This window comes from Lissotriton vulgaris, chromosome 12 (assembly GCF_964263255.1).
Source record: "Lissotriton vulgaris chromosome 12, aLisVul1.2, whole genome shotgun sequence".
NCBI lineage: Eukaryota > Metazoa > Chordata > Amphibia > Caudata > Salamandridae > Lissotriton > Lissotriton vulgaris.
Window position 1 is genome coordinate 42,823,663 of NC_141700.1, and position 22,695 is coordinate 42,846,357.

Consider the following 22,695-nt stretch of genomic DNA (forward strand, 5'->3'; position numbering starts at 1 on the left):
CTTGTTTACCAAGCTACCCGGTCATGTGATAGTTACTACCCAGATATGGGATACTGCCTGGCTAAAGCTCTCCTTACTAGAGATGTTCTGTCCTAAGGAGCCGGGGTTAGAAAGCGAGGGAGTTAAGGCACACATAAAGGTTGAAACCCAACACTGGTCAGGGTCTGCTTCTAACGGGTAGAATATGTTCTGCTGATGTCATCAACTGGATGTATAAAACTATATTCTGATATTTTGGAAAAAACATTCTCTTCTCAATTGACACTGTTGCTTGCTCTGTGCTGTAGAAATACTTTAAATAAAAATAAATAATACATACAATTTTTTCCCATTTTGGGACGCTCTATTTAGATTCCTTTCAGGGATTGTGTATAATCCTGAATGAAAGCATTTTTTTGCAGAAAAAAATGGAAATAACAAAACAATTACGCAAATTAAAATAAAAAGACCAATATTAAATATTAAAACACATTTCTTGGTGACAGTGGTGGTTTTAAATAGATACAATCCTTCTCTTTTTCTTTATTTGTGTTTTTTTTATAAAAGATTCTAAAGCAATCAGCCAAGTGCGCGGTTAAAAGTGACAAAGTCGTTGTGAGGTTTGTTTCAATTGATGTTACGTTCCGAGAGGAAGAAATGTGACGTTGCCCTCCTGGTCGAGGCTGAGTGACTTCTCCCCGGAGTTCTCCTTTCGGGGGAGGTCTGTCTGTACCCGGGAGGTACTCGTGTCCGTTTGCGATAGCGTCCTCTCAACAGATTTTCTGTTGGTAAAGTTTAAAGCTTGTTTTTGTTTCACCGTCGATAGCTTAGGAGGGCTATTCTGTCCCTCTGCTACATAGTCCAGTAAAGATTTCTGAGACACACTCAGACACAACCCAATGGGCGAGAGCTGGTCAACTCCTTCGGTGCTGCCGTGGATCTCAGCCGATTCGGAGTCATCCGTGGCCAGAGTCTTGGACTCGCTCCCACTAGTGTCCTCTTCCAGTGGGCTCTCGATCTCTTCGTGCTCAGTATCGGACTCGCCTTCCTCTTCCAGCGTGAGCTCGAACTGAAACTTGTCCCCACCGGAGGCCCTCTCCGGATCCCGATCCTCGGGGGGCGGCGATGGGCTCTGTTGGATCATGTTCTGGTACCATTCGCGATTATCTTCCAAAGTGTCCAAAATGTCCTGAGCATCGGGGTGCACCAGATCCGCCCACGTCTCCCACAGAGGGTGTACAATGTAGTCGATGAATCCAACCTGAAATAAAGACAACAGAATGTTGGTGGTTACACCCAAGGTGATATGGAGATCGGGGTGGCAGAAGTGTCTACGGCTAAATATCCGAGGTGGGAGCGGGAGACATCAAAGTACACATCTCATTCACACAAAGTTTGAGCGGCTCCTACACCTTCTCAAAGTAGCGTTCTCCTTTCTTAGAACCCTCTCATGGACAACATATGTATTTCTATCCATACATTGCAGACGAGATATGTAGCTGAAAATCTGAATCCTGGCTCACAGACATCTATAATTGTGTACTCCCTGCGCATCCAAATTACCATCATACATTTGAAATACGTCTAATGCGATTCCTGCATATACCTGTAGTGTTTCACTATGCTCAGTTGTATCTTTTCTTTGTATGGTTAATTTCTAATTTAGCCAGGATCCTGTTTGAAACCTGCATGCCGTTTTAGTGATTGCCCCTCCCTCATTGCTAGATTCATGGACACTCATGCGTGTGGTCTAAGAATCCACCAGTAGGAAGCTGCGTCAGGACACGCATACGCATTGCTGAAGCCACTTCAACTCGAACCCCAGTATGGAGAGACCCCAGTCTACACATTACAGGAGTTATGAATCATTTCTGCTTCTTTCATAAAACATCATAAATTCACTAGATAAAGGCAAACACCTTTTTGTGCAGAACCTTTGCAGGCTCTGCAGATGAAGGATCGCTGTCCGCATAGCGTCATCCTAGTGCATGCATAGTCACATGCCTCGTCTGCCTGCTCTTTCCCACGTAAACAGTCCATCCAACTTTATATATGGCCAATATTTGTGCCTAAGATGGACTTTTGTCAGTTCTTATGTATGAACAGTATCTGTGCATCCGTTGCAAAAAATCTCTTATTACTGACCTTGAGTAGACAGCAAACCCGCTGCATAGGAGTACCGTGTATCCATGATGCACAGTTATACTACAGTCTACCTAAGCAAGATGTTTGTCGCAATATCGAGTAAAAATATAATTCTGCCATAACATCTCATGCTTAATATCGAATGACGCATAATAGAGAAGGGGAGTAGATACAGTTTGCCATAAATAATTCCACATCTACGTACCTTGATGATATGAATATCGTGAAGTGAAGTCTGTATTGATTACCATACATTTACTATTCTTCATTCTACGCCTGATGCGATGATCAACTAAGAATAGTAGATGTTGGATTAAGAATAGTAGATGTTGGATTAAGAATAGTAACTTTACACTTTGCACAGACTTAACTTCATGATTTTGTGGTAGTCTAAATTCCGGATACAATACTTTGATGGGACGATATTTAAAACTCAATACTGTGGTCGAACCCCGAGTGGCGTGACCAATGACATTTCCACAGACCATTTCTGATCAACTCATCTTTTGACAATGTGCACCTATCACATGCACAAACTCCTATTATTCCAAACATATGTCTGACACCACTGTGATGTTTATCTGTATATAGCTTTTACTGTCTCTATAACTTGAGAGTATGTTCCTGCAACATTCGAGAAGCTCCGTCAGCTTCTGCCTGGGTACGGAGTTTGTCTGCACTATCTGCAGCCTTACGTTTTATTGCATAACTTAATGTCGGACAGTTGAACGAAATGTTCTCAATCTCGCTCCAGACAATAATTGTTTTTCTCCACACAAGAAGGCCTGCAAACTTTGTCTAGGTACAGTCTGTGACAACTGGCTTCTTTGTGGCACCTAAACATGCATGTTAAATTTGAAAGGTTATCTAGGTACAGCGGTTTACACATTCAAGATCTACACCTCGGAGCTTTATCAACGAAGTGCGCATCCCATTTATAAAAAATCATAAAATGTTAACATGCATATTGTGTCTAGGAATCTAAAGGTCTTTTGTGAATCAGGTGACTAATCTTTTGGTAAGGGGGCTAGATGTAGTAACAGTCTATATATTTTAAATTGTATTGGGAATGCAGGATTACACCTAGGTGTAGTGTAATTTTTCAAAGTCGCAGTTCAGAAAGGATTCCAGAACTCCTAGGAAAGTGCGTAAGTTTCAGCTTCCTATGAGTAGTTAAGTGTAATTTAAAGTGCATTTACAAGGCAAAAACTGCTTACAAACGTTTGTGAGTACTCATTAACTTGCGAGTTTGTGGGCATTCACTTACTCTGGCAGGTGTCCTCTGAGTAGAGATTTAAGATGCTAGTGTAAAACTACATAGAAGTAAATTGATTTTCGAGTGTAAATTATTGGTTTTTAAACTATGAAACTAGAATTTACACTCGTAAATAATGCCATTTGCACATCTGAATTGAAGTTAAGTGCACATTACCTTTATGAAGTGAGCCTAAGGTGTATCTGCCATTTTAAGCGGAAGTGCTGTCATTGTGGGGTCATGGCGCTGCATGACTTATAAGGTGCATAGTATACGCTGAAATGTTCTGCACTCTATTTGTCATTCATACTGAGGATAGTTCCGTAGACATACCTGAGACTTTTCCACCGAAGCATTGTGCTTATCACACATGGGGCTGATCTCCATGCCCTTCTCCCGCTCGCAGTCTCCCTGGTGAAAGAACTCAACCATGATGCGATCCGTCCACTGTCGGTATAACTCTAAGGGCTTTGTGGGATTGCTGAGATCTGCGCAGTGCACCATATTCTGCAACACCTGGGTTAAAACAGGATACCGGGTGTCAAAGGTCAGAGGCATATAAGAAAACTGTACTTGACAATACTGGATCAAACCATTAGAAGGTTTCGTTAGGGTGTGTGTAGTGACCACTGCGCTCCCAAGCTATTAATTTTATCGGTTGTTGTTGTACAACGCAGTGCAAAGTGTAATCATCTGCTTTTTCAAAAAACCGAGCATGATATCTGACCAGAGTGGGGTTGGTCTCGTAGAAAGTTATGGCTGTATGATCGCTTATCAGTAATCCCTTCACACACCTCTGAAAAGGTAGGGGTTAATCCTGAGTCTTTAGCCTTTGAGGGTGGCAAGCTAAAGGAGAGACGCCAATTCAAAAACTTGAACCTTCTAAACTGTGAGTATTGACAGTAATGTCAATGTTTTCACATACACTTGCACCAATTTTCTAGCCTTGTGTCCAAATCTGACTACGACTGGCTTTTAGTCATTTGGGCAAAATAAAGTAAAAATATAATAATTCAAAGCGGAAACTAATACACGATTGGAACTTTGGGTGAAGCTGGGAAACTTTCGACAAAGGCCTCACAACTGCTCCTGCCACCCCATGGCAGTATCAGCAGATGCAAACAGTAACAGCAGCTCTACCTAGATGTTGCAGCCTGGTCTCAATTTTCTGTGTTTCTAAAAAAGAAACCCCCAGATAGTAAAAAAAAAAAAAAAAAAATACCATGGCCTCTGGAGTTTTCTCCAAGCTTGCAGACATCATTGTTTTTTCCTGGTCAGTGCTACCATTTCATGCCCAGCAGTCACGGAGGAAAATATAATAGTTTGAAGGCTGACCCTAATTGGGGTGACCCCTTTGGGCCATCACACCTGTGTTTAGGTATCAGAGGGGGTTTCAGTCAGTGGAACAGCCGTCGGCTCTGTCATTCGAAACACAGTCCTTCCATAGGCTCCAGTGAGGTAGACACACCTGGATAGATGGGGCTTCCACCAATTTGTGGCAACTGTCCTCTTACACCAGGCGTGATCATATATATATCACAGATATTATGGCTCATTGGACACGTGTGGGCATGAACCTGGATGCAGAATGGGACGGTGACTGACAGGTCAGAGTTAAGAACCATTGGCTAATAAGCCTGAAATTTCTTATCGCCTGAGCAATGACAGGGGAAGGAGCGCTGTTTCGATTTAAAACCAAGGAAAGGGTTACGTCATGGTGGTGAGGATGGTCGAATAGACGAGGACTCCTCTGTGGAGCTCACTTTTAACACCGGTTTGCCACCTTTGCCCCTATTCAGGCTCTGTTGTCGTGACAGTAACATTCACCCCTGTCCTAACTGGTCTTTCAAGTGAAAATCTCTGATTATTCTCCCCCATTTCATGCTTAACAGTTTAACAGCAGATTACAATACATTACACACCTGTATGCGATCAGAATAGTTATCTAGCAGCAGGACTCCTAAACTTGTGACTTTCTTGGTTTCGACCATGGTCTTCAGATCTGCCAGCAGGTTCATATGTTTGGACATGTCCGTCGCCAGCACCTACGGTGGAGGGGGGAAGAAGAATAGCGAATCAGCACTAACGCAAACGATCTACGAACCGCAGTACATGAGGGATCACAGAAAGGGCCTCTGCTCTTCTGACCAATCAGGAAAAGGCACTTATCATCTGCTGCATCCTAATAAAGACATGGTAAGGTCATCAACACTCCAGACAGAGTGCCGCAGAGTGGATTGGAGTGACGAACAGTATAGTGGCAAAGAGTAGAGTAGCGTAGAGTAGAATGGTGTAGAGTAGAGTACAGTGTGAGTGGCATTGCGTTGCGTAAAGTAGAGTGGGGTAGAGTGGAGTGGCATGGTGTGGAGTAGACTGGTGTGAAGTAGAGTGGCGTGGCATAGAGTAGAGTGGCACAGAATAGAGTGGGATACAGTAGAATGGCAAGGTGTAGTGTAGTGGCGTAGAGTGCTGTGGAGTATCAGAGTGGCATGGAGTAGGGTAGAGTGGCGTGGAGCGCTGTATAGTGGAGTTCAGCGGTGTAGAGTTGCATGGAATGGATTGGCACAGAGTAGAGTGGAGTACAGTGAAGTGATGTAGGGTGGCAGAGTGGGCTGGTGCATACTGGTGTGGAGTGGCATAGAGAGAAGTGGTATAGAGCAAAGCGGTGTATAATTGCATTGTGTAGAGGAGAGTGGCATAGAGTGCAACAGAAATGGCATTGTGTGGAGTGGATTGGCATGGAGTGGCATTTGAAAACAGAACATATGGAGAAAGCATAAGAACCCAAAACAGAAGTGTCCTGAAATGCATAACTCAAACACAGTGCGATCAGCGGACGGACAATAATTAAGTTGGTCCATGCTACACAAAAAGAAAAGGAAGTGACACCCGACATGCACTCGCCAATTAGAAGGCATCAAAGAAGAGTGACATAGAAGCCAACAAATGGTAAGCAGTGGGCGGTCTCCAAGCACTTTATTATGAATAATAGCCCTCGCAAGCGAGAGTGCATGCAGCATATGTGCTGTCGCAGACCTAAAAATAACTCTAAGTAGTTCTCATCTGGAAACTGCAATGAAATGTATCTCATATGGGTAACTTGAAAATCTAAACCATAGTTGGACACCTCAGTCAACACTTGTTATCAAATGTCATTGTATTTTCTCTTAAGTAACTATCTTCACCAGATTTGAATATATGGTAATACATATTTAATACATTTGGTAGCATGTTGACTCCTGGAAATATATTGTATCTCAACTATTAAAAGAAATGTGGCTTTCCCAAAATCTCATGATAACTGATCAAATTCAATCAAGCAATCATGAGACTTATATCGCAATAAACCACATAAAATTGGCAACAGAGCCTATTTACGTCGGGCACTTAATACGATAAAATCTTCAGGGATTTCCTGACCATATTTTCTGGCCACAATGATGCAGAGAATATAAGAGGACGGAGATATTATAAAAGGCAAATCTGCCTGTAAATTGTACAATTGATTTTGTGTTTTTCTGTTAGAAAGTAACAAATATAGTTTTAGGTTGGATAATAATCATTAACCTCTTCCGTGCTGATGACGGAACCGCTCGGTCATCAGCTGCGGTGGCGCTGTGCTGATGACGGAGCGGTTCCGTCATGGCCCGCCCGCCGCTCATGCGCGGCGCGAATTCCGCGCCTGCGCTGAGCGTTCTATTGAGCGGGCGGGGCCATGACGGAACCGCTCCGTCATAAGCACAGCGCAACCGACACTGGTGATGGAGCGGTTCCGTCACCAGCATGCGCCTGCCGCTCTTCCGCCCCGCCCCCTTAGCACTGCGGCGGAATAGCCGCCGCAGTGAAGGGGTTAATAGTAAACGTCAATGTGTTGATAGGTTTTTAAAAGGACAGAGATGTAGCGGATTGGGAAATAACTTAACCCAAAGCTGTGAAGAACGCAATCACACTCCGAAATAGCGCTGCTGGGTTCTGCACTACCTGCAGCATTTACATGTCATCCAAGGGTGGGTGGAAATCACAGCCATTACATCCTGTGTTCTGCACAATGTAACAATATGCACATTTTGCCTCTATGTACACGTGAGAGGTAGGTATACCGCAATCAATGAGGCCTGAAAGATAAATGTCCGGCCCTAGATACCAAAGTCACATGACATGGTGCTAACATGTAAACATTACTGTGAACAGAAGGTGTAAAAAAAGAACCAATGGTCTTGGCATTAAATGGACACCCTAAAGGGTGGATTATTTAAAAATCTCTGCGTACCAGACTTTCCCAAATGACCAATGCTCACCATGTCAATCACCATCTTTCGTAGAGACTGCCGCTGCTTTTTGGTCAGGTTCTGGAAGATGTCGCAGTTCTCTTCCTGCAGAAGCTTAAAGCCGACAGCCAGGTGGTGGTTTTCCAAGACGGAGGCGTCATTGTACATAAGTGCTAACTCAGAGTCTACGATGGAAACAGAAAGAGTACGTGTGACTTTTAGAAACACGAGGTACATTAAAAATGCCTGTCCATCATTGCTTTGTCACTGTAATATTTCATGGAACTTTGTCAATAATCCAGTGGATAGAAGACAAAGCGGCCCAAAGTTACAAAAAATTTTCCTTTTCAATTTTTTTATTTTCTTTTAAAGTCATTCACTTATAGCAGAAAGATTCTCTAAATCCTTTTGTGCACAAAATTTCTCACGAAAGAGAAGTTGGGAAAGTTTAAACTTATCAAACAAGGAATATGAAGCTTGGCGACACTGTCAGAAGTCATGAGTGTAGATGGGCTGAGTTAATGTACTTAAGTTTGGTAAACATCACATAGTCCAATCACTATTGCCTCGCCTGAGAACTTTCCAAATAATTGAAGATGTACCGATTGAATGAAAGTTGATCTTTGTGTAATAACGTTTATAATCTATGCCATTTGAAAAAAAAACTTTGAAAGATCAGTGTGATTTGTAAGAATCAAACCGTTTTTCCTCTTCCCTTTTCATAACTTCCAGGCACTGGTAGAGTAAGGCCAATTCCCTTTAGAAACAGATTTCTTCTGCACTATTCTGCATTAGGCTGTAGACTAAAACCGCTTTTTTATGGGTTTTGGGTATGTATTCCCCATACAATGACTCACTGAATAGATGACTCAGCGAGTTTCCTCTTAAAGGGAATGACCTACTTAGGTGGGAACTAGCTGAGTCAGACCATGGGCAAAAAAGGCAGAATTCCAAGAAACGAGGGATATGGAAACCGCAATGAGGCGACTAAAATAAACATCTTAACAAGAAAGGAGTCTAAGAGAGTGATAAACAGGTCTCAGGCGTGAAAAACTGAAATCATTCATCCATTTAACGGACCACATACATATTCATCTGTTCAACTCTTCAGTAATTGTTGTCAACATATGCCTACCTAATCACTGCTTGGTGACGGTGTGTGGGGGACATTGCTTAATTTGTGAACAAATCAGCGCCAGAGCCCTTCTGAGGGGGCCACTACAGCGTGCACCACCCATTGTCCCTGCCATGACAGCACCAACACAGCTACTAAACATCACACTCCTCCAAGTGTGACAATTCTGAGTATTCCAGGTCGCTAAAGGTATAAGAATGGCTTTAGGGGGCCAGTATTAGTCATTTTAAAGACATAGGGGCATATGTAGGAAGCCGTTTGCGATTCGCAAAAGGCGTTTTGGTATGTATGGGCCACATAGCAAAATAAGGAATCGCTAAGATTGCGATTCCTTATTTTGCTCAAGCATTTAAGGAATCACAATTTTGCGATTCCTTTAAATGCTATGTAGGGGTGCCTTCAAAATTGCGATTTTGGCTTAAGGAATCGCAAAATACCACCTACTCCAAGTAGATGGTATTTAGCGATTTCCTGTCAAAACGCATTTTTTATAAAAATTTAAAGTGCCATGTGGCGCACAGACATGCCCTTAGGGCATGTATGTGCACCACATGTACTTACATGCACATTCCAGGGGTGCAACAGGTGTCCTCTGGACACCCTGGCACCCTTGGAATTGCGATTCTCAAATTGCGATTTTCTCATAGAAAATCGCAATTTGAGAATGTATCCCCATTCATTCCTATGGGCCTCTTGGCCCATAGGAATGAATGGGACACTCATTCCTTAATTGCGATTCGCAATTAAGGAATTTTAGCAATTCCCAAAAAAATTGAGATTTTTTACCTACATTCCATTTTGCAATTCTCAAATAGCGATTCCTTAAAAATCGCTATTTGAGAATCGCAAAATAGAAATTACCTACATATGCCCCATAGTGCATTAACAAACAATTGTTGTGATGCTTGTCTCTAAATTAGATAAACAGCGCCACCATGTGGCAGACTATAATTAGGGCAGCTGTTGATAATTAAGTGTCGGTGCCAAGACCAGGAAACCAACTGCTCAAATTAAACACTGGTAGGGGGAGAGAGTGGGTACAGATGATAAGCACAGCAACCGAACTGGCTAAGGTGAGGACAGCTATGATGCTTTTTTTCTTAAACTCATGAAATGCTGCTACTTGAATCATAAGACTATTGCATGAGAAAACAATAAATACAGCAGACCCACAGGCAAAAAAACAAAAAAAACATTTTGTGGATTTACTACCAAAATGTAGTCACAGTGAAAATCAGTTTCTAAAGGAAATTGCCCTCACCTTACCATGCTAAGGTGACACGCTCTGACTCAGGAGAGAGCATTACTTTGTTCAACCACTAGGTGGTGGCATTCAAACTGTTTCCATCTAGTTGTTTGTCCAGATTACCGATCAACAAAATAAAATAGATCACTGAAATTGAATACCTAAAGGTAATGATTTTGAAGTGAGGAGAGGTTTCCTACTTACTTGTGTTGATCAGAAATTGATTAGACACCCCTGGATGATCAACGTCATGGATTGCGCTGGCAAAAATTGCAGACAGAATTTCTAGATCAGTAAAAACAGCCTAGGATAAAGTAAAAAAAACAAATTGTGAAACTGGAAAGTAGAAACCTTTTCTGGGTTTATATTTTATATTTAAGTGGCCAATCTTGCACAAAAAGAAAAATGAGTCTAAATGTTTGCATTATTAAGGATATGTGTATTTATAAAGCAGAAATAAAACATTTATTACTCCATATATCTCGAAAAAATTATTACATTTGTAACCATCTTTGAAACAGAAGAGCTAATTAAAGTTTTTACTTATTGGTTCACCTCTACCCGTTTATGTTAGCAGTTAGAGAAACTGATTTCTTGCAGTCTTCAGACTGAAAATTATAATACCCGGCCTCTGTCAACACTCGAATTCCCATTACAGTTAAAAAGTTTGGTCCAGATATACAAAGAGCTTGTGTCTCGCTTGTGTTACGCAGCGTGACGCGAGGCAATGCGAGCCCTTCAGTCAGATTTGCCAAGTCATGCAGAGCCACCATGCGCGGCTAAGTAAATCTGGATAACGCATGGCAGCGCAAGTTGCAGCCTTACGTTACTCTGCGTTGGGAAGGCGTACCATGGAGGGAGCGTGGGCATTCCCACACATCGACCTAGGATTTTTGGTGCATTCTCACATTTACTAAAACTAGTAGAACTGGGAATGCGTCAAAATAATAAGACTTACCAATAGAGGTGTAACGAGGAGAAATATGCTTATTTCTCCTCGTTATTTCCTCTTTCTACGTGTGATGCATTCTGCAGAACACGTAGAAAGAGGAAACTGCCTCTGCCTGCACAAAGCCAATCCTGGCTGTAACCCAGGCAACCTTGTAACAGGGCGCAAGGGTGCCTGCGTTAGCAGTCACAATTGCGCCAGCGCAGAGAGATCGCAGGACTGCACCATATGTTAGTATATATGGCACATTCCTGGCCTTTGCATTGGATGCAGCACTGTAAGTTGTCTTGCTGCGTTGCTAAATCTGCCCCAGGTTTTGAAACTGAAAGTATTTTTTTCCGAAATGTATAGCTTTTGAAAAGTACAGAGAATCCCACCTTTGGCTGCAGCATGCAGCTATACATGCATTCCAAAAGCCGGGAGTCGGCTTTGCCTCCGACTGACTTCAGAAAATTGAAGAAGCTTGGCTTCCATATGGAGCCAGGATTAGTGGAATTTACACCCTAAAAAGCAGTCACTGGTGGACTTCTGGCTGATGCTCACCTCCAAAGCAGGAGTAGAGAGCAGCACGTGCGTTGACTGAACCACATCAGCCGCGTGGATGTTATTGTGGTAGGCCACGTCAGCACGGTAGTGATCCTCCAACGTCATCATGTAGGTGATGAACGTGTCGGCTGGAATCCGGAAGGTCTTCAGCAGGTCTCGCTCCTGTAAATGCAGATTAACAAACAGCTCATTACTTGTAATGTCGTGCTTTCGCGGAGGACAATGTGCAGATAGCTGAACAAGGAGGCCTGCTCGGACCTGAGACGCGGTGAATATTTGAACAACCACTGAGCAGGGCCACCAGGAGCAGTCATAGAGGAGTTTCATGATTAGAATTTGAGAAGTTATAAGTTGTCTTTTCTCACACAATAATGAAGTTTCAAAATAACTCTAAATTGATAGTTTCTATGACTTGGAGTTTGATCGCAGTCAAGCCTTTGCAGCAATACCCAGAAAAGTCCTCATGGAACTGTAATAATTTTCTTTTTCCATGAGCTGCGTTCAGCAAGGTTCGAAGTGCTCCCAGTTACCTTTCTGTTCACGCTCGAAAGAGCCTTGCCGAATCGCCACCTCCACCCAGGTGAAGCTCACCATAGCCTGCTCAACCAAACTCATCCCGGCTATTTATCCCGACTACGGTAACCAGATGGATACCAAGTCAGAGGTACGGTCTGCTGCAATGTTTATGTCGCATTTTTTTCCAGTGCCGTCTCCAATCACAGTAAATGCTACCATCATGTAGCTAGGTGGTTATGTGCCCCCTCTGTTTAACCTATCTTGCCATTTCTAGAGGAATTGCTGCTGAACACAAATAAATAGACACATACAGAGGTTGGCATCTGTGAATAGGAACATTTCCAAATTGTTTTACAGATTTCGGTTCTTAAATTAGTGGTAAGTGCATAAGCAAAAAATGTGGTTTGTTAAACAATATTCCTGGAAATGTTTTACTACATTAGCTTTTCAGTTGGACTCTTGAGTTTTTTTTATGAATCCCCAAACATTCAGAAACCTACTTCAAATAAACATGGAAACCTAAAGCAGCAGATTACCCAAAATTTGCAACCAGTAATGAGGTTTGTAAACCGATTTATGCACTAATAGGACGGTTCGTAAAATTGCAAATCAGAGTGGGTCGTAATCCAACCTACCAAATTAATACTCCTTAGGTAGGTTGCAAAAAGCGACTCACTCTGATTGGATACTATCAGTTTTATGGTGGTTTGCAAGAGTCAGAAGAGCGTCAGGCCTAAAATTGCAGATTTTCTTTTTAAACTCGCCCAATTTCCTCAAAAGAAACAAGACTCCTTTAAAAAAAATAGTTTTAAAAGTTTTTTGGAGAGTTGGCAGCGGTTCCCTGTAACACTACCTATTACAACAGAAACATTTTCCACAATTCACAGTGTGTGAGGGCTCCAAGGGGCACTCCTTCGCTTTTGCGAATCAGTTAGCACCCCAACTGGGGACTGATACATTTTCAATATCTTGCAACCTGACTTATGGTTGCAAACCATTTGCAATTTGGAAAGGACACCCTAAAAAGCCCCTTACAAATGGTGTTTCAGTGTCCATTTTCTAAGTCCATTTGGTGGTTCAAAAAAACGTTTACAAACTACTAAATAGGCTGAGTACATTATTGAAAGGGTTTTATTGTTTGTAAACCCACTGTTTTAACAATTTGGAAAGTTTGCGAACATACATCTTGCTCCATAGTCCTGTGTCTGGACAAGTGCCCAGAGTTCTGGCTTTTTCCATTGGGTGCCCAATCAGCAGACACCTGTAATTTATTGCACAGAGCACAGTTTTAACACTGTCGAAGAGTTCCCTCCGTCGCTTTGAGGGAGTCTCTTACCTGGAATATGGTGTACATGATGACCGTCAGAGGCCGGTTTCCTGAAAACTCTGCTACTTTGAACATGTCCAGGCCCCATTTGTTGGAATCTTCAATTTCCTACACATGGGAGAAACACATGGATTACATATATGTCTTAGCAGGGGAACATCCTTAACATCGCGGTCTGTACACCGTGATGCTGTTACATCGTGGTCGTTACAACGACCGCGATGTAACCACGCTATGCCATTACAACACAAGTCTTTACATCGACTTGCGCTAGATGGCGTGCTAACATTACAAATAGTGTAGTTTACTATCCCAACACCTTACCTACTGTTAAGCGGATTAGAGCTGGAATAGTAAATTATACTTTTCTAATGTTAGCACACCATCTAGCGCAAGTCGATGTAAAGAATTGCGTTGTAATGGAATAGCGATCGCAGTCGTTGTAACGACCGCAATGTAACTGCACGCATTGTTTTGACTCGCATTGTTACGTCATCCATCCATCTTAGCAAGTAGGAAGTTTCCTACAGTTCCTTCCATATTACTATATCTGTTCGGATCTGGAGGTAAATCAGTGTCTTCCTAAATTAGGTTTATGTCTAAGCATAACAGTATGGAAAAGACCAGAAATGTTAACCTGGTTTACCGAAGTCATTTGACAAGCAACTTACAGCAATTTCAGGACAACAGCCAAAACACTTAGGCTAACGTTTACTAAAGTTTGATGCAACGCAAGGTAGCAAGGGAAGTTTCTGCACTGAATCAAATGGAGAGAGCAACAATTCACCATACTTACTAAGATATGGTGCATTTCTGCTCTCTCGTAGCACTTGGGCACTGCTGGCTTCCTAGCGCCATAGCACATGGATGTCTGCATTAAGGGCAAGATAGTTTTTGTGCAGGAAGTGGCACCTTTGATCCATATTCCTCTTTGTATGTGTGCTGCAGAATACCTTACAAGGCTCATAAGATCGAGCCGAAACGCATTGGATTTGTATCCCTGAAACAAATTGCACTTTTTGAATCACCAACACCCATCTCCAGGTGCTTTTTCTGGTCTTGTGGCACAGAGTGAATGAAATGTATGTATATATGAATGTCCTGGCTGACTGTCGAGGTTTAGGAGGTCAGGTCGCAGCAGAGAGGTCACAGGTCACAGCTGGACTGTATCTGCACTTTACCCATTGCAGGAGAAGCACTGGGCATCATTGTAAAAGGAAGAGTCAGTTTACTGGGCAACAAATGCATCATCACAGGTTAGAGAATGGACTGCGTTAATGTTGAGAACAAAACTATTTGCACAACAACAGGGGCTAAAAAAATAAGAAAGAAAATACTTCTCTAGTTCTCACACGAGACTGGACACCACCCAACAATCACATGACACTGCATACTACCTAACTCTAGGTCTCGCACAAGATTGCATACCAGCTCACCCCTCATGAGACTTCGTAGAAGCTTTTCTTCCAGCTCTTGCAGAGACTTCAGACACCTGGTCTCACAGCAGAGTGCCCATAAGCTCTCACAGCAGAGTAAATAAAACTCACACACCAGGCAATGCAAGGGGCATGATTTAAAGTTGGGTATTAAGAGAAACAGCTCCAGTATTTGGAGCAAATGATAAATTAGAGAAGAAATCACTAGTCACATCTCGTCCGCCATTCTCTGCCCGCATCGGTGGAAATCCTACTAGTGGGTTCTCCGTCACATTTCGCATTTTCTCCAAGAAGCGGAGGATTGCACATTAGCACACAACTCTAAATGTGGTCCTTAACTTAATATCGCAAAGAACTGCAATCCAGCAGGACTTCACCCATCGATCACAACCAGTTCAACATTTGATTTCTTCATTCAATGCAGACACCAAATCCAAGGCGAGGTGACCAGGAAATGACTGGTTGCCAGTGGCATCACCCACCGAAGCCAACACTAAACACTAGCCCGAAACCCGTCAATGCTCACCGAAGCTAAAGATCCCTCCTGCTCGGTCTTGACCCCGAAGCGGGGAATACTGCAGGTGGTGAAGCTGGAGCTGTGGGTCAGCTTCTTCACCCCAGTGATCTGACACATCGGCCTCTTCTTCTTCTCCTCTTTCGATGTTGGCGACGGGATTTCCACTTCATGCTGCTTATCTAAGGACGACAAGGAGACGGAATCCAAGAAATGAGACACGGGCCAGCTGGGGTCCAAGCCCGATTAAAGCACAACTGATCGGATCTACATTCATCGTGAACGTCCATCAAATTTACTATACCGAAGCCGGCACCTTTGAGTGTTGTTTACAAATATCGAACTTTTTGCACAGTTTATTCCGTTTTACTCTATTTAAATTTTACAATATTATGATTTGACTTCAGTTGCATGCCATTTTTTGTGACCCATATGCTTTTCCCATTTTTTGACAGTTTTAGTTATCCAGCGGGTATCACTTGAAGCCAACAAGCTGGCATTGGAGTAAGGTCGGACTCCTGGTGTGATGTACCAGTGTAAGCAGAACAAACACTATCACATTGGCACCCCTCTAACTACAATTACTCTGATGAGGTTTCAATGGTACTACATGGAGAAGAACAATTTATTTTTAAAAAAAGGTTATGGAGACATAAGAACATGCCATGCCTATGAAAACGGACCAAAACTGAACAACAAAAACATGAAAACCCATGAAAAGGATTCCCAGCCTGGAACCGAGAATAAGGCACGATTTGGGGAAATACATTTAGAGGAGCACTGAAGTACTGGTCAGAATGAACCCCACCTCCGGTAGGGTTCATTGGGTGCGTCCTGCAGCCGGATGCAGTTTCAAACCTGCCGCCCACCTCTCATCCCACCCACCAGCCGAACAGTGACCACTCAGAAGTCTTTACTCCTGTGCCATCTGGACAGTGCCATCTGAGGGAACTTAAGGTTCTGAGTCCAGATGCCAGTGGGCTAACGTGCACCCAGCCAGTGTCCTGCTCCCGTGCTTGGGACACTAGCGTGCCACTTTATGGAGTCCACGGGGAGGCAGCATAGCCTGTCCTACCCTCCCAACAGGGGGCACAGTTCTCCTGGTGCAGAGTGAAGGTACTGTGCCAGTTTAATGTGGATGGATTGGCAGAGGAGGCGTAATTGGCTAAATATTTTATAGCACATAAAAAAGGCAATAATCGAAAATATTGCACGTGCTGCCTTTTGGGGAGAGTACAGCAAGTGTTACAGGCTAACAAAAACAATGAGGCCCTAAAAATGCCAATGTACACATCTGTGGCAGAGGTGCTATCGTTATACCGGCCAGATGTATCGTAGCACAGTTCTTGGGGAGCCGAGGGGGAGGGGCCACACCACACATCTTGCACCCCTGCCAAGTCTCACACTGCCTCGTCTCCAGCACATTCGGGGAAACCCCAGCCCCGCAACCCACCTCGTGGTCTCGCGCACCCACCTAGAAGCAGCACCCGGAGCTCCCCCGGCTGCAGGTGCATCTCCCCCGGGGGGCTCAGCTCCTCGGGCGGACCCCCGCAGCAGGCATCGTGCCCTCCGCCTGGCAGCTTCCCTTCGCCTCGAGCCCCAAGCCCTCGCTAATATTATTTAAACACTGCCAATTGACGCAAGTTGGGGTCTAATAATATTACCGCTGCCATGGCAACGGGAGACAATGTGTGGAGGAATGTCGGTGCTTCCCTGAAACCCGTGTAGTACAGACCCCCCTCGCGGGCCTTTCTTCCCGGATGGCAGGGGACCAAATACTTCCAGCTCCTCAAGGTCGTGTAGTGGCTGGGTCACAAAATGCTAATTTATCTGCCCTCGAGAGCTAAACTCGGTCTTGAATTATTACTGCACAGAAAAAATATAAAGACATATTCATAGCCCGGGCTGCCTGTCACATGCAATCAAAGGATGTTTAAATTTCTATTATCGATTGTGTCTGAGCATCATGCAGGATATGACGACACAGCACAGGATATAGTGAGAACACACAAAAGATAAAGTGGTGCCACAGAGAACGGGACTTTAAAACAAAAGAGCATGGTGACATCACAAAGGATGTGTCTAACACAAAAGTGACATTATAAAGGATGCTAATGCAAAACAAAAGGACATGGAGACATCATAAAGCTGACATTATAAAGGATGCTAATGCAAAACAAAAGGACACGGAGACGTCATAAAGTGACATTATAAAGGATGCTAATGCAAAACAAAAGGACACGGAGACGTCATAAAGTGACATTATAAAGGATGCTAATGTAACACAAAGGGACACGGAGACGTCATAAAGTGACATTATAGAGGATGCTAATGCAAAACAAAAGGACATGGAGACATCATAAAGCTGACATTATAAAGGATGCTAATGCAAAACAAAAGGACATGGAGACGTCATAAAGCTGACATTATAAAGGATGCTACTGCAAAACAAAAGGACATGGAGACGTCATAAAGCTGACATTATAAAGGATGCTAATGCAAAACAAAAGGACACGGAGACGTCATAAAGCTGACATTATAAAGGATGCTAATGTAAAACAAAAGGACATGGAGGCGTCATAAAGCTGACATTATAAAGGATGCTAATGCAAAACAAAAGGACACGGAGACGTCATAAAGTGACATTATAAAGGATGCTACTGCAAAACAAAAGGACATGGAGACGTCATAAAGCTGACATTATAAAGGATGGTAATGCAAAACAAAAGGACATGGAGACGTCATAAAGCTGACATTATAGAGGATGCTAATGCAAAACAAAAGGACATGGAGACGTCATAAAGCTGACATTATAGAGGATGCTAATGCAAAACAAAAGGACATGGAGACGTCATAAAGCTGACATTATAAAGGATGCTAATGTAAAACAAAAAGGACATGGAGTCGTCATAAAGCTGACATTATAAAGGATGCTAATGCAAAACAAAAGGACATGGAGACATCATAAAGCTGACATTATAAAGGATGCTACTGCAAAACAAAAGGACATGGAGACGTCATAAAGCTGACATTATAAAGGATGGTAATGCAAAACAAAAGGACATGGAGACGTCATAAAGCTGACATTATAAAGGATGCTAAAGTAAAAACAAAAGGACATGGAGCCATCAATAAGTGACATTATAAAGGATGCTAATGCAAAACAAAGGGACATGGAGACGTCATAAAGCTGACATTATAAAAGATGCTAATGCAAAACAAAAGGACATGGAGACGTCATACAGCTGACATTATAAAATATGCTAATGCAAAACAAAAGGACATTGAGACGTCATAAAGCTGACATTATAAAGGATGCTAATGTAACACAAAGGGACATGGAGAAGTCATAAAGTGACATTATAGAGGATGCTGATGCAAAACAAAAGGACATGGAGACATCATAAAGCTGACATTATAAAGGATGCTAATGTAAAACAAAGGGACATGGAGACGTCAAAGCTGACATTATAAAGGATGCTAATGCAAACCAAAAGGACATGGAAACGTCATAAAGCTGACATTATAAAGGATGCTAATGTAAAACAAAGGGACATGGAGACGTCATAAAGCTGACATTATAAAGGATGCTAATGCAAAACAAAGGGGCACGGAGACGTCATAAAGCTGACATCATAAAGGATGCTAATGTAAAACAAAAGGACATGGAGACGTTATAAAGTGACATCATAAAGGATGCTAAATCAAATCAAAAGGACATTGAGACGTCATAAAGCTGACATTATAAAGGATGGTAATGCAAAACAAAAGGACATGGAGACGTCATAAAGCTGACATTATAGAGGATGCTAATGCAAAACAAAAGGACATGGAGACATCATAAAGCTGACATTATAAAGGATGCTAATGCAAAACAAAAGGACACGGAAACGTCATAAAGTGACATTATAAAGGATGCGAATGCAAAACAAAAGGACATGGAGACGTCATAAAGCTGACATTATAAAGGATGCGAATGCAAAACAAAAGGACATGGAGACGTCATAAAGCTGACATTATAAAGGATGCCAATGCAAAACAAAAGGACATGGAGACATCATAAAGCTGACATTATAAAGGATGCTAATGCAAAACAAAGGGGCACGGAGACGTCATAAAGCTGACATCATAAAGGATGCTAATGTAAAACAAAAGGACATGGAGACGTCATAAAGCTGACATTATAAAGGATGCTAATGCAAAACAAAAGGACATGGAGACGTCATAAAGCTGACATTATAAAGGATGCTAATGTAAAACAAAAAGGACATGGAGTCGTCATAAAGCTGACATTATAAAGGATGCTAATGCAAAACAAAAGGACATGGAGACATCATAAAGCTGACATTATAAAGGATGCTACTGCAAAACAAAAGGACATGGAGACGTCATAAAGCTGACATTATAAAGGATGCTAATGCAAAACAAAAGGACATGGATACGTCATAAAGCTGACATTATAAAGGATGCTACTGCAAAACAAAAGGACATGGAGACGTCATAAAGCTGACATTATAAAGGATGCTAATGCAAAACAAAAGGACATGGAGACGTCATAAAGCTGACATTATAAAGGATGCTACTGCAAAACAAAAGGACATGGAGACGTCATAAAGCTGACATTATAAAGGATGGTAATGCAAAACAAAAGGACATGGAGACGTCATAAAGCTGACATTATAAAGGATGCTAAAGTAAAAACAAAAGGACATGGAGCCATCATTAAGTGACATTATAAAGGATGCTAATGCAAAACAAAGGGACATGGAGACGTCATAAAGCTGACATTATAAAAGATGCTAATGCAAAACAAAAGGACATTGAGACGTCATAAAGCTGACATTATAAAGGATGCTAATTAACAACAAACAAGCATTTGCAATGCAATAGGTCTCGCATTAGGAAAGTTTGAGCTATTGGTCTTGTAAATGACAATTTTTTTTATTTATGTGTTGGTTTTGAAAATAGCTAAATTAATAGCTTTGTCATTTACAATGCCAATAGTTATAACTTTCGCAAATGTGACACCTATAGCATTTGTAATGCAACATGTTTTGTATTTACGTGACTTAGATGTATTGATATTACAAATTACAATGGCTTTTAATTTTTTTAAATAATTAATACTTAAATAAAAGTGATTTTAATTTATAATGGCAATAGCTTAAACTTATGTAAATAACTTTTGTGAAGATTATGTTCAGTGTATTTTATTGTGACGAAAATCCAAGAACAGAAGTGAAATATTAACATCTTTTTGTGACATTTGTAATAAAGTTTGAAACATTAAGAGAACATATTTGAACCAGTTGTTGTTGAATGGTTGTGCAGATTGATGCTGGGGTGGCGCTGAGTGGTGCTGTGGTGGTGCTGAGTGGTGCTGTGGTTGTGCTGAGTGGTGCTGTGGTAATGCTGAGTGGTGCTGTGGTGATGCTGTGTGGTGCTGTGGTGGTGCTGAGTGATAATGGGATGGTGCTGAGTGATGCTGGGGTGGTGCTGAGTGGTGCTGTGTGATGCTGTGGTGGTGCTGAGTGATAATGTGGTGGTGCTGAGTGATAATGTGGTGGTGCTGAGTGATGCTGTGGTGGCGCTGAGTGGTGCTGTGGTGGTGCTGAGTGGTGCTGTGGTGGTGCTGAGTGATGCTGTGGTGGAATGGAAAGCAGAGACAGAAAATGTTAATCCCGGCTCCAGGCTCATTATTATAAATCTTGTTTTTCGCTTTACTACACCCCAAAAAAGATCAGTAAATGGGGACTGGGAGAGGAACTCTATGTCCCCGGTGTGCATTATTTCTGGCAGATCTAAATCACATCTTTGCATCCTGTGATGCTTCAAGTAAATTAAAACAAGAGATCTCCAACTTTTTGGGAGGAGGTGCTAGAGGTTGACTGTCTTCTTTCCCAGTCCTTGATTGGACTTAGGGTGGACCAGGAACTGCAAGGGAAGCCAGGAGAAGAATTTGTGTTTATTGGCATGGCGATACTTCGCTTATGCCATGCCTCTGCCTGGCTGGATCCAGTCCAACCCCCACACCCCCCCCCCCTGGATTTCACCAGTGGCTTTTCTAGTCTACTGGCAAATTATAACTTTGAAAAAGCCGGTCTCGAACTAAAGGCTTAAAAATTAGGACACCACTGACCTGATGGCTCAAGAAGTCAAGAAGAATAGGTAAATTCCAAATGTACAGCTCATTTTTTCTTTTTTCCCAAAAACTAAAGATAATCGAGTTAGTCCAACTCTTTTCTCGCCTTTTTTTAAGTTAAAGCAATTTGGTTTGTGATTGGTGTTTTTTTTTGTTACAAATATATATATATATATATTTTCTTGTTGCTATGTGCAACATTTTTGAACATATATATACACACACACACACACATATATATATATATATATATATATGTGTGTGTGTGTATGTATATATGGTTGTGCTAATGCATTTATATACAAATGGTTTGATATATATGTAGATGCATATAATTTAGTATATTTTTATACATTTAGATATATATCTATATAAATGCCCCAGCCCGACCTGTTATGTGTTGCTTCTAATTTAACATCCTTCACCCCATTGTGTCAGCGCTGATGTTTCTGTGGTCACAATGTGCGAGTTCATGCACAGTAAAGACTGCATCGTCTTCTTTCGTAAATTAATTTTAATGTAAGAATGGCCCTCGAATAACTTCACTTTTAAATAAAGTTCTATTTAGTTTTTTTTATTTTCAAGGATATTTGGAGGATATGTGGAGTCAGCACAATAGCAGCTGAGCGAACTAGGATGGAGGGGACAGTAAAAGGCAGATATACAGTTACCTCAGTTGGGTGGGATGTTGAAAAGTTACCTCAGTTGGGTGGGATGTTGAAATGTTCTAACAAGGTATTTTTGTTGTGTTTGTTCAATGAAATATCCTCATTGTGTATTAATCTATGTTCTAGAGGCCCAACACAACATTAAAAGTTTGCTCTTTTCTTTTGATACAAACTTTGTGCGTGTAAACATCGGTCATCTTTGTCCTTCCACCATTTAAACTGAGGGCTTTGCCTGCACCCGTCACGGTTAGTTACATACTGATGCGGAATGGTAAATTTGTTTTCTTAGAATTTTTTAATCGACACCTTCTGATTGCAAAGATCAGAAACGAGCGTTGTTCGACATCACTGCTAGTGCACGTCCAAACATAAAACATTAGAACTGTCAATAAAACGTAGTTGTTTTTTTAAATTTAATGTGCCCGTGTCCGGCTGAAATATATTATGGGCATTTTTTTCACACTAACAGAATCCAAACGCTAAACCCATGTTGAAAGGAGGAGCTGAAAAGTGTATTTCCGTCCCATTTTATGTTTCCATATTTACCTTTGTAGCATGGCATTGAATGG

General features: G+C 41.9%; 1 protein-coding gene across 5 annotated transcripts in view; it reads right to left on the reverse strand.

Moving 5' to 3' along the window:
• Nucleotides 1-479: 479 nt before the first annotated feature.
• PDE4C (phosphodiesterase 4C) overlaps nt 480-22,695 on the reverse strand; it is a 1,034,448-nt gene continuing 1,012,232 nt past the window's right edge. For all 5 annotated transcript variants that reach the window (XM_086946998.1, XM_086946997.1, XM_086946999.1 and 2 more), the window contains 8 exons: nt 15,329-15,498; nt 13,376-13,474; nt 11,521-11,685; nt 10,233-10,332; nt 7,678-7,832; nt 5,302-5,424; nt 3,713-3,895; nt 480-1,240 (listed from right to left, as the gene is read on the reverse strand). In XM_086946998.1, coding sequence (XP_086803124.1) covers nt 617-1,240; nt 3,713-3,895; nt 5,302-5,424; nt 7,678-7,832; nt 10,233-10,332; nt 11,521-11,685; nt 13,376-13,474; nt 15,329-15,498 — 1,619 coding nt within the window. In that variant the 3' untranslated portion in view covers nt 480-616. The remainder of the gene's footprint in view (nt 1,241-3,712; nt 3,896-5,301; nt 5,425-7,677; nt 7,833-10,232; nt 10,333-11,520; nt 11,686-13,375; nt 13,475-15,328; nt 15,499-22,695) is intronic.